The sequence below is a fragment of the Tenrec ecaudatus genome, chromosome 17 (assembly GCF_050624435.1).
Source record: "Tenrec ecaudatus isolate mTenEca1 chromosome 17, mTenEca1.hap1, whole genome shotgun sequence".
Taxonomy (NCBI): Eukaryota; Metazoa; Chordata; class Mammalia; order Afrosoricida; family Tenrecidae; genus Tenrec; species Tenrec ecaudatus.
The window spans coordinates 48,107,108-48,123,490 of NC_134546.1; the positions used below are offsets into that span (position 1 = coordinate 48,107,108).

At 41.3% G+C, this 16,383-nt stretch overlaps 1 protein-coding gene across 1 annotated transcript in view; it reads right to left on the reverse strand.

The window, feature by feature from the left end:
• The window catches only part of ENTREP2 (endosomal transmembrane epsin interactor 2), a 133,611-nt gene that overhangs the window by 53,169 nt on the left and 64,059 nt on the right, over window positions 1-16,383 (reverse strand). Inside the window, exon 4 of the mRNA XM_075535551.1 lies at window positions 4,677-4,811. Coding sequence (XP_075391666.1) covers window positions 4,677-4,811 — 135 coding nt within the window. The remainder of the gene's footprint in view (window positions 1-4,676; window positions 4,812-16,383) is intronic.

Genomic DNA, 16,383 nt, shown 5'->3' on the forward strand with positions numbered 1-16,383 from the left:
ATTGTATGTATGTACACAGTTCTTTAATCCGTTCATCTGTTGATGGAAATTTGAGTTGTTTCTAACTCCTTGCAATTGTGAACTGTGCCGAGATGAACATTGGAGCACAGATGTCTGGCCATGGTTTGTTTCTTGCATTTTCTGGGTATATGCCCAGTAGGGGGTTTGCTGGGTCATATGGTAGCTCAATTTCCATCTCTTTTAGATATCGTCAGATCAATTTCCATAGTGACTGTACTTACCTACAGGTCCACCAGCAGTGGATGAGAGTTTCTATCTCACCACAGCCCCTCCAACACTTGTTGCTTTCTGACTTTGTGAATTGGGCTATCTTTGAGGGTGTTAAGTGGTATCTGATTGTTGTTTTAATTTGGATTTCTCTTATGGCTAGTGATCAGGAACATTTTCTCATATGTTTATTGGCCATTCAGATTTCTGCCCCTGTGAAATTTCTGTTCAGGTCCTTTGCCTAACTCCTCAGTGGCAATTAGTGTTTTTCTTTTTGGAAGTTAGCAGAGGATTGTAGATTTTAGTGATAAGGCCTTTGTCTGATGTGTCATTGCTAAAGATGTTTTTCCAATCCATGGGCTCTCTTATTACTCTCTTGGTGAATTCTTTCTATGTACACAGGTGTTTTATCTTCAGTATATCCCACTTGTCAATTGGTGCCTCCTCTGTGTTTGTGTCCTTCCCTATTTCTGATAGCCTATATATTCCCTGTGCCAAAGTTCTCAGGTTGGTCCCAATTCCCTCACTGATGGCCCTAATAGTTTGGGGTTTTACCTCGAGGTCTGTGATCCACCTTGAGTTTATTCTTGTGCAGGGAGTGAGGTAAGGGTCTCGCTTCATTTTTCTGCAGGTAGCTATCCATTTTTTTCCAGCACCACTTTTTGAGGAGGGTAAAATAAATGGCCCTTCTAACCATGCCTAAGGAGTCCTCCTGGTGCAATGGAATAAGCATCATTCTGCTCACCAGCACTGGTGGTTTGATCTCAACAGTCACTCCATCAGAGAGAGATGAGGCGGTTGCTTTCAGTAAAGATTTGCATAACAATTGTACAACTAATGGACCTATGGATTAATGGACCTATGGATTTTAAGTATAAATGTAAGAGCCCTTAAAAAATGTAAAAGAAAAAAAAGAAAGGAAAGAAACCCCATGGAACAATTCTACTCTGTCCTGTAGGATCACAAGTGAAAATCAACCTGACAGCAGTAGGCTTGAGCCTTTTATGTGCTGTGATTGGATGGGGTATGCCGATAAGGTGCAAGAGCGCCTTGTGGAAGAGGGTGTATGTGATAAGGTTGGAGTAACCCTAACAAGAGAATTGGCCAAATGTACCGTCTGCTAGGAGTACAGGGAGACAGTGATAGACGGCAGCACAGCAGTAGTAAGAGCAATAGCAGTGCACCTGTCTCCTGGCAGGAACCAGGAGACTGACACAAGACAGATGCATTCAAGCTAATAATGGTAAGTTGGAGTCGCTAGGCATCAGCTCCCACAGACCTCTGCACGGAAGAGTGGAGCTGCCTTTTCACAGAATAGTCACTCTCTTTCCTGATGCCCGTGTTTTTAGCAATACCTGAGAAGCCATATCAACTCCCCTCTGGAGACCCTTTTACTTTAGGAGACGTCATCAAGCACAGTTTAGCTATAAGAATTTTTAAAGAATAATGATTCTATGAAAAATTATTGTACCCAATAGTTATGAAGAAACTAGGTCATCTAGCACATAGAAAGTAGCACGTAAACCCTTGTTAATCTCAGAGGAAGAACTAGCTGTACTTGTGTGAAGGAAATGTAAAACTTTAACTTAGCTAAAGTCTATTATTAGAATTAGTGTTTTATGGTGAGGAATTCATTTTAGCACCTTGAGTTATTCATATATCTCAGAGAGAGCTGCAAGGAATGTATAAAACACACTGTGAATTCCACTAAAATTAATTAAATTGAAGCATCTGTAGGTGACACTGTGTGTAAGTAGAAGGCCGGGCAGCTGTGATGTAAGGGCTAAAGGCAGAGGGATCAGGACTCGAGGAATAACATATGGGAAAAGAATATTAGAAAGTTAGCTGCTAAAATTCAGCTGAGAGTTCCAGAAAAATAACAGCTGGAAAGAGTGGTTTTAGAAAAAAATTAATAAAATAAAATGAAAGAGTTTAAAAGTTTAAGAGAAAAATGACAGCTATGATAAACAGGTAAAATTGGGCAAATAAATGCATATAAAGTAGAGAAAAAAATCAAATGTAGTGTTCAAGTATGCTATAAAACAAGAAGAAAATCATAGGTTGAAAGAATACGTTGAGTAAAATGGAACAAAGTATTATAATTGATTGATGTGAAATGAAGTTAATAGATTTGATGGTTGAAGAATATTATTGGAATCTGGATGAAAACATGGAATGGATTAGGTCGGTTATGTAATGGCTATCCCCCAAATCCCAGGAGCTTCAGATAATAGACGTTTATTTCTCCCTCACACTATCTATGTAGTGTGGGTTAACCATAGGGGTTTTTGTTCAATTAGGTGCCCAGGTTTGGGATGTAGCCATCCTCTAGGAGTAGAAATTTTCAATTATTGAGACAGAGAGAGTGCGCTGAAGAAGCTCAAACCACAGATGCATGCTACAGTTAGGAAATTACATGTATAATTTCTACTCACTGCCCCTAAGCAACAACAAAGTCTCTAGAAAATAGATTCTTAACTATAGAAGGGGAAGCTAAGAAGCTAGACATATTTTCACCTGATTAATGACAATTAACATTGAAAAGAAAGAAAAGGTTAGACTGACTTAAATATTTTTCTTATAAAAATCTTCACTGCCAAAAGAAAGTGATACATCATCTATAAAACCTTAAGGAAAACCAGAAAAATATTTATCAAGAGTCCTGGATGCGGGAGAGGGCTTTTCACACCTGCAAACAGTTACAATCTCAGAAACACACACGTGGGGTCACTATGAGTCAGCAGTGACTTGATGGCAGTGAGTTTGGTTTGGTTTGGAGAGCTATAAGGAAGAATGAAGTTAAAATGTTAGAGATAAAAATATAGCTATAGAAATGAAGAATATTTTCAGTGGGCTTAATATCTTCAATAAACTCTACACAGTTAAAAAAAAAAAAAGACCAAATGGGGTTTATCCTAGGAATACAAGGATGGTTCGACATTCAAGAGTCGAATATTGTTCATTGATGAAAACTAAAACAAAACACTGCTGAAACCAAAGAACTTTCAAATAGAGGGCTTTGCTATTCAAAACTCACTTCTCTCCACATTTACCTATAGACTTAAAGCAAACAATCAAAATCTCAGCACTATTTCTATAAAACATTAGTATTCTTTATTATAAATTTTGCATTTAGAATTCTATATTGAAATTTAGTATTATAAATTTTGTATTTGGACTTATAAAACCTTCTGTCAGACCTACTGCGATCAAGTCGATTCTGACTCTGGAAGACCCTGTAGAACAGAGTGCTCCTCAGTGTTTCTTTGGCCATAAATCTTTATGGGCGTAGACGGCTGCATCATTCTCCCACAGAGTGGGTGTGGATCAATTCATTACAAATGTACTACTTTTGTGGAACCTCCTTGGGGACTATCAGAATGAGCCATCACAGTGATCAGTGGTCACCTACGCCCATGCAAGAACAGCTGGGACAGGCCACAGAAGGTCTCTGGCCCTGTGTTCAGTGCAGGCCCTATAGTATCATGGTATATAAACCATGCTCAAAAGTGTCAGCTTGATAAATTTTCTCAAATGACATAGGATGATCCTACGGCCTTATTATGAAAAAAATTAATAAGCTGGAAAATGATCTTGGTATGATTCCACTGTTTTTCCATCATGACAATGAACTTGTTCATTTTTCTAGAGGAGTAAGAGTAGGCCTATGAACATTTCTTTAGGAAACTTTACCTCGAGTCCCCTACATTTTAAAAATTATTTACATAGGCCTCTAGCCAAGGTTCTCTTGAGATCGCATATTTTGAAAAGTTTTGAGAAGTGGTTCATGGCTTATATGCATTTTAAGCAGTAGACTTCAATTTTTAGGAAAACTTACAGCAGGCATGTGGCCCGCAGAGGACATTTATCCGACCTGCTGAGTGTTTTTTCCCTGTTTGTTTTTTTACTTCAAAATAAGATATGTACGGTGTGCATAGGAATTTGTTCATAGTTTTTTTTAAACTATAGCCCAGCCCTCCCACGGGTCTGAGGAACAGTGAACTGGCCCCCTGTTTAAAAAGTTTGAAGACTCCTGCCTTACAGTATGAATTAAAATAAAGGAGTACAATGAATAATTTCCTATTAAGATGCTATGCTCTAGGGTGAGTTTCCATGGGAGATTATAAAATTATTTTCTCTGAAGGTCTGATAAAATAAATAAATATGCTTTTGGTCCCCAATGTTATAATGGCAAAAGGTTAAGAGCAGTTGAATGAATCACATCAACATATATCAGAGGCATGAAAATGACGTGGTAAAAATGTAAAACAAGTCTAGAAAAAACAGCCACCAAACGAAAATCTGTAATATTTCACGTTCCTCTTGGGAAGGATATTTCCTCTTGTATTGAGCCTAAAGAGAGAAGAGCATGCCTCCTAATAATTCTCCCTAAAGTGTCTGCTGCACATGGATGAGTTGCCTGGACCAAGTAGCGCCCATGGCCGCACCTTCAATGTCAGTCTTGCGGAGTTGCAGTCCTCCTGCAGAGGGTTCAGCTTCAATGTCTCCCCAAGGTTGCTGCAGCCAGATGAGTGATGCTGCATTTCACAGCAGACGCACACCTCGACACTGTCGAACTTAATCTAGATAGAGGAACACAGACAGAGCTCACAATTAAAATGGCATTCTGCCTCCATCGGGACATTTGTGCTACTTAGTTAAGAGTGGATGGCGATGTCTATGTTCATCTTTTCATAATAAAATAAAAACTATTTCTATTAACAGTACTTATGAAAAAACACAATTGGGAACTATTTTAATAGCAATTAATAAAAAAAGAAATCTTGAGAAATCTACATATTACAGAGAAATACGGAAGGCGATAGAAGGAAATAAGCTGAAAGTCAATCATTGACTTTGCATGGAGAAGAGTCATCAGAGCGTTTTGCTTCAGAAGGAGATTTCCTGTCCCACTGTGTGTCATCAACCCCTACAGATCCCTCAAGACTCAACTCCTGTCCCACTGTGTGTCATCAACCCCCTACAGATACCTCAAGACTCATCTCCTGTCCCACTGTGTGTCAACCCCCTACAAATCCCTCAAGACTCATCTCCTGTCCCACTGCGTGTCAACCCCCTACAGATCCCTCAAGACTCAGCTCCGACTCCTCCTTGAAGCAGCCTGTCTCCCTATCACATCTGCTTGCCTCTCTCTGGCCAGGCCACTCCCGCTCGAGTGAAGACTAACTGTATCAAGCGGTAGTTGTTTGGGTTCCCATCTGTCCAGCGGGACCCCTGAGGAAAGCTACCATATTTTTTCATAGTGAACACAATGCCCATGAGTTGTAGACATTCAATAAATGCTGAGCAAATAGAAACAATCAGTTAAAATATCTTAAAGAGCAATTAATTGAAGAAATGAAAAATTATTACAATAGTTAAGAAGAGAGAGTTATTAGTCCTGGGAAGAGCTACCTTGGATTTAAAATATGAAATCCAAAATATAAAAATCATAGAAAGAAAATCAGTAAAATATATTAAAATTTTCTTCAACGTTGCATACGTAATATGAAACAAATTATTTTCCTTAGCCCAATACATGATCTACTTTTCAATACTAATGGTAAATGTTTTACATTGGATAACTTAATGAACAAATTTTTCAGACAACTAATGATCATTTATGACTATAATAATGACCTTTCACTAAATTTACTATTGTCAAGTGTGATGCTGGATAACCTTCTGGGGTGGGTTGATGCAGCAAAGTAGGGTGGAGAAAAAGTAGGTTCACCTAAGGAGCTGGCTCCCTGTGCTTGGTGCTTGTCTGAGACGGAAGCTTCTCCAATCACATGTGAGCTATTAAAACTCATTCATTGCTGTTGAATCAACTCTAACTCATAGTGACTCTAGAGGACATAGTGACTCTAGAGGACTCTAATTTGTTTCTTAACTATTGTAACTGCCCGTGTAGGTTTTCAATGCTCTAACTCTTCGTGGGAGCCAACACCCTACGCTTTCTCCCAGTTGGTGGTTTCAAACTAGTCACCCTGCGGTTAGCACCTCAATGCATAATCTACTACCCCAGTAGGGCTCCTCCATTCGAGACAGGTATTTCCATACCCTTTATCTACCGGTACCCTTTGCATGGATCTTTCCTGGGCTGGACTGAATAACACATGCAAATTTTCTTAGTGTTTTTTCGATAGGTTCTTATTTTCTCTTTATTATCTATACAATTTGCCGTATTTTTGGTAACAATATACGATTGTGTTTCGTTTTAGGTTTACCCAGCAATTCAGGTTCCCATTCAACAATTTCTGCATAAGTTGTTCAGTGATAGTGGTTGCATCCTTCACAATGCACGATCATTCCCATTATTTATTTTCTGGTCATTTTGTTTCCATTAATCTGATTTCCCTGATCTCTTACTTTCTTATCTTTCTTTTAAAATCATTTCTGATCATTCGGTCTGATGTAGGTGATTTTTTAAAGGAAGCACAGTACTTAAAGGTGATATTATTTTTTGAGCTAATGCTCTATTTAGCTACCAAATTATCTCAGGTTGGTTTGGGTTCAAGCCTCTTTGTGTTTTTATGTGCCCAGGAATTTAGCATTCTCTTCTTCCATATTTTCCTCCCATTCTGTCAAGGTCAATCGACCGTGGCCCTGACTAGCGAGGTCTCAGTGGCAGCCAGCCACCATAGGTTTCTTTAAGTGTCACGGTAGGTGAGACCACAGTTCATGCACTCTATTTGTCCCGCCGTTTCTTCGTTGAGTCTTTGGTTTCCTCTTTCTCGCATCTCCGAACTAGAAGATGTCAGTAGCTACATCTAAGACAGCCACTGCACCTATTTAAGACTCCATGCACTCTTGGGTTCTGCAATCTTTATGGAGTCTTTTTGTGCAATCTTTGTCTCTTATGGAGCAGCTTGTTTAAACTGTAAACCTTTTGGTTCACAGTCAAATGTTTAACGACTGCACCAGCATGGTAACCTGTCAATGGTGACTAGGCAATATGGGTCTTCTTTGTGCCCACCCTAAAATAGAAGGATGATTACCTTCTCTCCCACTAAAAGCTTAGAGGCCCCTGTCCATTAACTGGGTGGACCAGACAAAAGGCACCAAGTAAGGAAAGGGAATCCAATATTTAATATGGCGCTAGCGATACACTTAATTCCCGCCCAAGCCCTAGTCTTTTCCCTACACGGGGACACTCCAGACATTGCACGTTTAACGGAACACGTTCTTGTTCCTGTTTGCTTGCTTCACCAGAACAGGTGATTCAGACATTACAATAGGCACTGCCCAGAGGCCCTGTGTAACTTCACTGAAACACTGAACCTCAATAGCAATCACCGGAACAAGCCAGAACCTGCCACACAAGTGATACCTAGGCAAATAATAAAAACAATGAGGCACCTCTTCTGATACATAGGGTCTCTATTTATCTCTGAACAGGCACTGCTGAAAAGAACTCCACATTCTGTCAGGGTCATCCTACAGGGCAGAGCTCGTGGCTTGCTATTTTCCATCTCCTGGAAAAGTATTTCCAAATACTTTTAACACAGTTAAAACCACAAGAATACTCTGAAAAATCAGTGTTTACAGCTCACAAGTACAGAATCCCTCTCTAGTCTGCGTAGACATTACAGAATTCCTGATGCATGTGGAAAATCCCACTGAGATACACATCCCAATTCTGAAGGACCTATGCAACCATTGACCAGAATGTTGATAGCAAGATTACTCCGGTTGGGAGAAAATGCATGTGTGTGTGTGTGTGTGTGTGTGTGTGTGTGTGTGTGTGTTGGGGAAGGGGGGAGATGCACTTGATTTCGGCATCTGCCTAAATGAAGAGTGGTATTTCTTTCTCTATGGATTGAACACATATTTTTGCTTTCCAGTGAATTGGATAGGCATATGCAGTCTAGCGTTTCAAATCCCTGACATCTCACTAACCCCACAGTCAGAGAAATTTCCCTCTCATTGGCCCACTAGTTGGTACTTTACAGCATGTCCTGTGGCTTTTAACCAATGAAGGCCTAAGCACAGGAGGATTAGGTACGTCTCTGCCTGCGTATCAACCCTTTCTCAAGAACGAGACCAGGATCGCACAGAATCTTCACACTCAGGCTAATTCCTGAACAGCAGTGGTCTTGCAAAACTGCTGTCTGGACACGTTAACAGCTGAGCCCAGAGGACTTTGTATTACCCTACAGGAAGAAAGTTGTGTCTACACAAAGCAGCCAAGAGTCGATGACAAAGCTACACCATAACTCAAGAGCCTAGACGCCATCTTCCAACAACAGCAGTCACTGTAAGGATCTTTCCTAGAATCTTTGAAATGGTTATTTCCTTTCTTGCTGCTATTATTTATTATTAGTATTATTACTGATCCCTCACTGCTATTCTTTTCATGGTCACTGGTGGTTTAGGTCTCTGTACCAATCGGTGCCCTTATCGCACTTTCACACGGTGCTGCTCCAGCATCTCAGACAGCACAAAGCGCAACCAACCTTTGAGGAAGCCAGTTCAAGAGCGCCCCCTGATGCCCTGTGTCATTCATCATTCGCTGAGGCCCTGGACAAAGCAGCCTTAGTATTTCCTTTGGGGAACACTTCTCCCCAGTGCAGGAGATTCCTCCTGCTAATTATTTGTCCAGTTTCGTCTTTTCAGGTCATCCTGACTACAGTGGTGGATCAAAAACACAGCCACAGTTCAAAGTTAACAACCAGAAGGCAATGTCCTCTTTCAATCTCCACACAAGAGACTAATCTGCGATTATAATTGCTTTTTCTCTGCAGGCAGAGAATTTAGGAGTAGGGTCAGGAAGAGAGCAAACTCAATTCACGCCTTCCCACTGTCAGCAGGAAGTAGCCAGCTTGGTCTTCGTGTCCACTACCCTGAAGGAACTCAGAGGTCTTTTCTCTTCGGGGGGTGACAGGGATGGGACAGAGACTTCTGTCTGCTAAGGGAGTGAGCTCTGCTTACTAGAAATGAATATTCTGCTTACTAAGGGGGTGGGGATTCTGCAGACCAGGACAATACACCACAGTCCCAGGAAAAAACAAGGCTGGTAAATGACTCAACTCCGCAGTCAGGCAGAGTGGTCATCCTAAAGTATCTGCCACAGCCCATCGCATCGAGACATCCTGATGCAGAATTGTCATCTGAGAGAAATTAGAAAGAAATAGGTAAGAAACCCAAGGACTAGTAATTTGAAAGCAGCCCAACCATCAGCAGAGCTGCAATTCTCCCTTTTTGAAAATACCCTTTAAAAACGAGCAGTGTTTCCCTAGCCCTGTCTTCCTCACCTTGAGAGGGGCGACCATCCACTCCATCTCTTCTGAAGGGACCCTCTGTTTAAATACACCTTGGTTTAACTCTTTGCTGCTGTGGTGTGCTGATGAGTGTGTGTGGACACAGCTTATTCTCTGGCCCCGTACAAACCACACTAATGTGGAAGTTGTCAGTGCCCCGTGGAGGACAATTTTTTCTGTTCATAGGGTTTGTGAGATCAATTAGTCCTCCAGATTAAATATTTGTGTCAGTTTAGCAGTTATTTGTAAAACCAAATATTTAATTACCATCTAACCCAGTGATTGTGTACTTAGATATTTGTCCCAAAGGAATGAATACCCATTTCCATGCTAAAACTTGTTTATAGATATCCATGGTAATTTTAGTTGCAATGGCTAAATATTTTATTATGTTTAATTCCTCCCCCCCTCCATGTAATAATGTCACTAGTATTATTTGAACCACTGTGATAGTTAAGGCTGGGTGAATGCTGACTCTGGTTTGGCCACTATGGTGATGTCATCCCTCATGCTAAGATCTGTGTAGTGTCCTTATCTCCCAGATGAGATCTGCTATGATAACTGAAAGGGAGATTCCTCTGGGCCATGGCCTGCACCAAATATATGTGGACATTTTGTCAAAGCTCACTAGCTTTTTGCTAACTCTGGATCCTTCATTCCGCTCTGATTATTTGTCCTTTGGTTCTTGGGATTGGAGGCAGTGGCCTTCAGGCCTATCTTGGCATTAGATTCCTTAGCTTCTGCAGCCTGTCAGTCTGAACTGCTGATCTTGGGTCATTCGTCCCTGTAGCTATAAGTCAAGAGAAGCTTCCAGACTGACACTGGACTCACAACCTTAGATTCAACAGCATCTATAACCATGTGAGCCATTTCCTTGAGAAAAATTAAGCACTCTCTCTTACCTGTTTGTGTGTATAACTGTGTGTGTGTGTATACACACACACACACACCTACATCTATGAAGTGACAGTTACAATTATAGTTGCTGACACAGCAATCCTGTACGAAACATTTACAGTTTTGCCCCTTTCTCCCACTGGATCCTATGCTTGAGCCCATTGACACTGCCACGGTGTTGTCCATTTTTCCAGAGGGTCTTCCTCTTTTCCATTGCCCCTCTACTCTACCCAGCATGCTGTCCCTTTCCAGGCACTTGTCTCTTCTCCTGAGAACAATCCCAGGGTACATGAGACCGAGGCACCATCCTTGCTTTTAAGGAAACTTCCAGTTGTACTTTGTCCAAGGCGGATGTGCTTGTTCTTCTGGATGTCCATGGCAACCGCAATAGGCTTTGCCAACACTGTAATCCAAGTGCTTCGATTCTTCTGCAGGCTCCTTTACTCGGCTTTCAGCGTTCGCACGAGCACGAGGCCGTGGACAACGTCCTGGCTTAGGTTGGGTAAACCTTAGTCCTCAGCATGCGCTCTTTCCCTTTTGATATCTTCAAGAGGACGTGGGCTGCATATTTGCCTAAAGTCATGCAGCAGTTGATTTCTCACTGCTGCATTCATGAGTGTCGATTGTGGATCCAACTTAAATGAAATCCGTGACAACATCAGTATTTTCTCCATTTATTGTGCTGCCTATTGGTTCAGTGGTGAGGATTTTTTTTTCTTTACTTTGAGGTGCAAGTCGTTCATCTTCATCAGTTTTTCAAGTCTTACTGGCTCTTAGCAAACAAGGTTGTATTCCCTGCATATCAAAGGTTGTTATTGAAACGTTCCCTAATCCTGATCCCGATGCCAAGTGCTCCTTCGTATAGTCCAGGTTCTTGGATTATTTGCTCAACATACAGTCTGAATAAATATGATGAAAGGATGCATACATATATATCTATGAAAGAACTTTATAGCAAGAAGTAATTTTATATCAGGAAGGCATCCCAACACAGTCCAGCTCAAGTTCATGAGTCTGATGCTAGCCAGGGCCCTCTTCACGCTCACATGGTTACAGGTTGATGATGCACAAATGTGAAGCCAGAATGAATCCAAGGTCAGTGGGAACATGGCCTGGTGCCAGCAGCTCCCCAAGTTCATGGTCCTCGGGGCTGTCCCTGGAGGCAGACATAGAATCCAAGGAAGCAGAAAGAGTGAACAGCCAGAAAGACAGAAGTTCCCAGTGTCTGTCTTACAGAAAGGCCACACTCCCAAGGAGGCATCACCAGGCACTGATTGGCAGGTTGGGCTCCACCCCGACTTCCAGCAGGTACAAGCAAGCTGACAGAGAATCTAACCCCCACAGTCACAAAGAGCTTATAATAAATGTGGCAAATATAATTAATAACTTTATTTCATTGTATTGATTAGCAGTTAAAAATAGAAATGACAAAACTGCACAGTACCAACAATTAACATAAAACAAATAAATTATCAGGAAAATGAAACAACCAACATAAAGACAGGTATAACATGTTAATATAGGGCACAACCTCAGGGATGGCACCTGCAGGTTATTTTACTTCTGGTCGAAAACCACTACTCAGAGCTTCTCCTGTTTGGAGAATGATCATTTCAGCAAGGTGGGCGAAGAGAATGGCATTATATAATAAATGGAGTCAGCCAAAGTGGCCAAGGCAGAGGAAGACACTGGGTACTAGCATAAAGGCTATTTATTTATAAAGGTCCTATAATATAAAACATTAAATATATTTGACTAAGAATTGTGTTATGTTCTCTAGAAAAGCAAACCCACTGATGCTTGCGTGTGTTTTATATAGAAAGAGATTTGTGTCGAGACATGGAATACATGGTTGTAGAGATAGGTCAGTCCAGTAGAAACAGGTCAGTCCTGTCCAGCTCAAGGCAGCCTTCTCTTGATATGTGGAAGCTGATGAACGGGAAGTAGGATGATGAAACAGAGCTAGCAGGCAGCACAGGCTAGTTGATGCAGAGGTCTGAAGTCGACTGAATGGATCCACTGTTGGTAGTCTGCAGCAGGCAGCTCAAGAGGCAGTTGAGGAACCAAATGCAAGTTCCAGCTCCAGCCGAAAGCAAAGGGCCAAAGAGAAATTGGTACTTCTCCATCTTTTTATTTTATACCTAAAGGCTTATGACACCAAGGAGGGGTCCTCCGGCTCGGATGCAATTGACAGGTTGAGTTCTGCCCCCACCCTTACTCAAAGGTGTCTAGTTGACATAAGCCCTGTCACGAGAATCTATATTAAAACGATAAAATACATTTTTGTTGTTCGTGCTGTTGTTAGTCCCTGTCATAGCTACCCGATGTACAACAGAATGAAACACTGCCCAGTCCTGCCCTTTCCTCACAATTGTTATGTTTGAGTCCATTGGGGCAGCCACGCTGTCAATCATCTTGCCAAAAGGGCTTCCTCTTTCTCATTGCCCTTTTGCATGACTAAGCAATCTGTCCCTTTTCCAGGGATTCGTTTCTCCTGATAACATGCCCAAAACACATGTGATGATGCCTCGCCATCATTGTTTCTAAGGAGCATATTGGCTGTGCTCCTTCCCAGACACATTTGTTTGGTTGTCCTGATAGTCCATGGTACAATTTTCAAACGTGATAACGTCTCTAACCAAATGGGAAATCAGGAAAAACCTTTGAATGCACATATCGGGCAAAGAGTTAGTCCCCTAGTAACACGGGGCATAAATACAACAAAGAAGGCATTTAAGGTGAGAAGAAAATGCTAGAAATAATGCTGTAGCAAGAAATGGAAAAATCTAGAGAAAATAGATTTTCAATTAAAATGAACTTATTATGAAAAGAGAGGTTTACAAAGGAATGAGTAGGCCTTTCTTCCAAGAACCACGGAAGAAAGCAAAAGGCCTGTCAAAATGCGAACTGGGTTGAAGGAAAGGCCGTTTACACCAAGGAGAGTCAGCATGGAGTGACCAAGGGAGAGGAAGACATTGGAGGAGCACCAGAGTTAAAGGCAAGAAAGGTAAATGCTACTTACATATCATATACAGTCCTGCAAGTAAAAGTCATGGCAATAGCCTATGAGTGGATGCATCCATAGACATGCAGCCTGAAGAGGACTAGGAAGGCCTATGGGACCACAGCCACAAATAGGTTTCTACAATTGTGCTGGAAATATATCCACAAATATAGTAAAGGATACGTGGGTGAAGTTATTAAAACTTCCTAGCTATTATCAAATACCTTGAGGAAAAGAGCCCCTTGGTTAGGAGGTTCAGGACCACACTGTTGCAGGACATCAGGATAAACTGGCACAGCATAATCAATAAAGACAATGCTCTGTGCTCTGCTTTGGTGAATAGCAAGTGGGGTCTTAAAAGCCAGTGAGCATCCATCTAAGGTGCAATGTGATGATTGGTAGAGCAGCTGGTGGTTTCAAATTGCTGACCGTGTGCTTAGCAGCCCAACGTATAGCTGACTTCATCACAGTGCCTATTTTTAAGGATAGGCATCTATCCTTTAGATTCCAAAGCTCAGATGAAATACTTAATTTTTTACCTTTTTCAGTCATTCTCTTACAGTTTCCATGTCCCCGAAAGAGTCTAGTAGGAACAGTATGGTTCACAGCCTTCACCAAGGCTGCCCACCTCCGGAGAAGTTCTGCACGGAATAGGCTAAAAGGCTCCTCTGTCTCTGAGTCTTATCAATTAATCAAGGCAACCCAGTAAAAATGCACGGGAAGATGGTGGCTTTATTTCTTTCCATGGAATCATATAAAAATACTCTAACAGTTAATACTTCGTGCCATGACAGAACAATCGAACAGCGACACAAAGATTATATAAGAATTATGAGCTCTAGTGAGCATTGATTTTGGTGTCAATAGTATGATGGTTAATTTTATGTGTCAACTTGGTGAGGCTGTGGTTCTTGGTTGTTGTTCAAGCTCTTGTCCAGTTGCTGCCATGGGGTAATTAAAAAAACAATGTTTAAATTGATTCGAATGTCAATAGGTTTGGTTCTGTGTTAATGTAAGCACATATAATGTAATCTAACACAATACAATCAGCCAGTTGAGGTCCTATCAGCGTGGGGTATACTTAATCACTCCTGAGTTATAACAAATTCAGAATAAGCATAGAGCATGCACACGGGAAGACAAAGGATGTGTGAGGATGGAAAGAAATGCCGTGGATCGCCAGCAGACATCAGAAACTAAGAAAGAAATTATCTGACACGGCTGATAGCTTAATTTGGAATTTCAGTTTTCAGAATTATGAAAAAATAGATTTGTATTCTTTAAAGCCCACCGCATTTGGTATTTAATTCTGGCAGCACTGGGTCTAAGCTAAGTGGTGTTCCTTGGCCATTACTGACTGATCTATTATCAAACTTCAAAGACATGCAAGGAATGACTTCATCTGCTTCACGGCTCCCCAGAAATGATCAAAGTAGCTATTAATATGGAAAGGGAGTTTCCTCAGCGAAGGATTACCCAGGGAAGATGAAGGGAGCATTCTAAAGCAGGCTGGGAAATCCAGCTCATCATATAAAACAACTCCTCAGTGACTCCAAGCTAGAAATATCAAAATCAATGTTTAATCAGTTATTTCTGAGTTTATGATTAATTCTAAAAAATAATAAAATCTAAAAATGTCCCAATTAGTTCTTAGATCTCAAAATCATGCTGTACAGAAAACCGACCGATTGGTTTCAGCATGTGGGTCAATGGGGAAAACAAAGCAAAGCTTTACAAATGAAGTCACAGTAATTTCATATGAAACCCTCTGAGGCATTTACAAACCCTGTATTAATGATCCAACAGCCTTTCTGAGAGAAGAAAGATCTTGACAACAGAAAACAATGGGCACCTGCAATGGAATGTGTGACCTTCACAGACATATCCAAAGAAAGACTGAAGTAAAGGCTAACCCTGGAGACCCCACTGTGAGATCAGGGAAGCAGGCAAAGCAGGGAGCTGGTGCAACTAAGATAAGAGAAGACTGCACTTTACCACTGCCCCCAATCCACTCTTACAGAAAACCAAAACAGCCTCCTTGAGTGGGAGGGGCCTGTTGGTATTAAACCAGGTTCTTTTCGTTTACAGAAGGAAAGAATTACTCTGCTCCGATGAAGAAGCAGTGCTTTAGAAGTTTACAAAGGCCTCCATAGGGCACTCCCACCATTTGTCTGCCAGTTGTTGTGCTGTAGTAGTTTGTGTGTTGTGTAGTAGTTTGTGTGTTGCTGTTATGCTGAAAGCTGAGGCACTAGTATTTCAAATGCCAGCAGGGTCACCCAAAGTGAGCAGATTTCAGCGGGGTTTCCACACTCAGAATAGGCTAGAAGAACTGACTTCATGGCATCTAACAACAACTGGGGGTACCCCTGCCAGGACAGACCAGTGCTAAGAATGGCAATACTGGGAGGGTGGGGTGGAAAGGGAGAACCGATTACAAGGATCTATATATAACTTCCTCCCTGGGTGATAGACAACAGAAAAGTGGGTGAGGGGAGACGTTGGACAGTGTAAGATATGACAAAATAGTAATAATTTCTAAATTATCAAGGGTTCATGAGGGAGGGGGAGGGGGATGGAGGGGTGGGGAGAAATGAGGAGCTGATACCAATGTTTTGAGAATGATGATGGCAACAAATGTACAAATGTGCTTGACACAACGGATGGATGTAAGGATTGTGATGAGTTGTACGAGCCCCCAATAAAGCGATTAAAGAAAAAAGTTGTATGAGCCCCAGATAAAATGATTAAAAGTGATAGCAATTCTGGCCTTAAACATAATGACAGTGCAAGTCTAGTGCTTTCAAAGTTATCCATGAAGATTATTGTGCATAGTGACGTATGGTTTTAGGGACTATTGAAAACACCAATCAAAGCAAAGAACACTGGGCACCTAGCAATACCTTACTAAGTAATTGTCAGTAGGTCAATTAGCAATCTTTCCAAACGTGTGAATGTCACATGAGAGGGGAAGGTATTATGTGAAACTGAGGG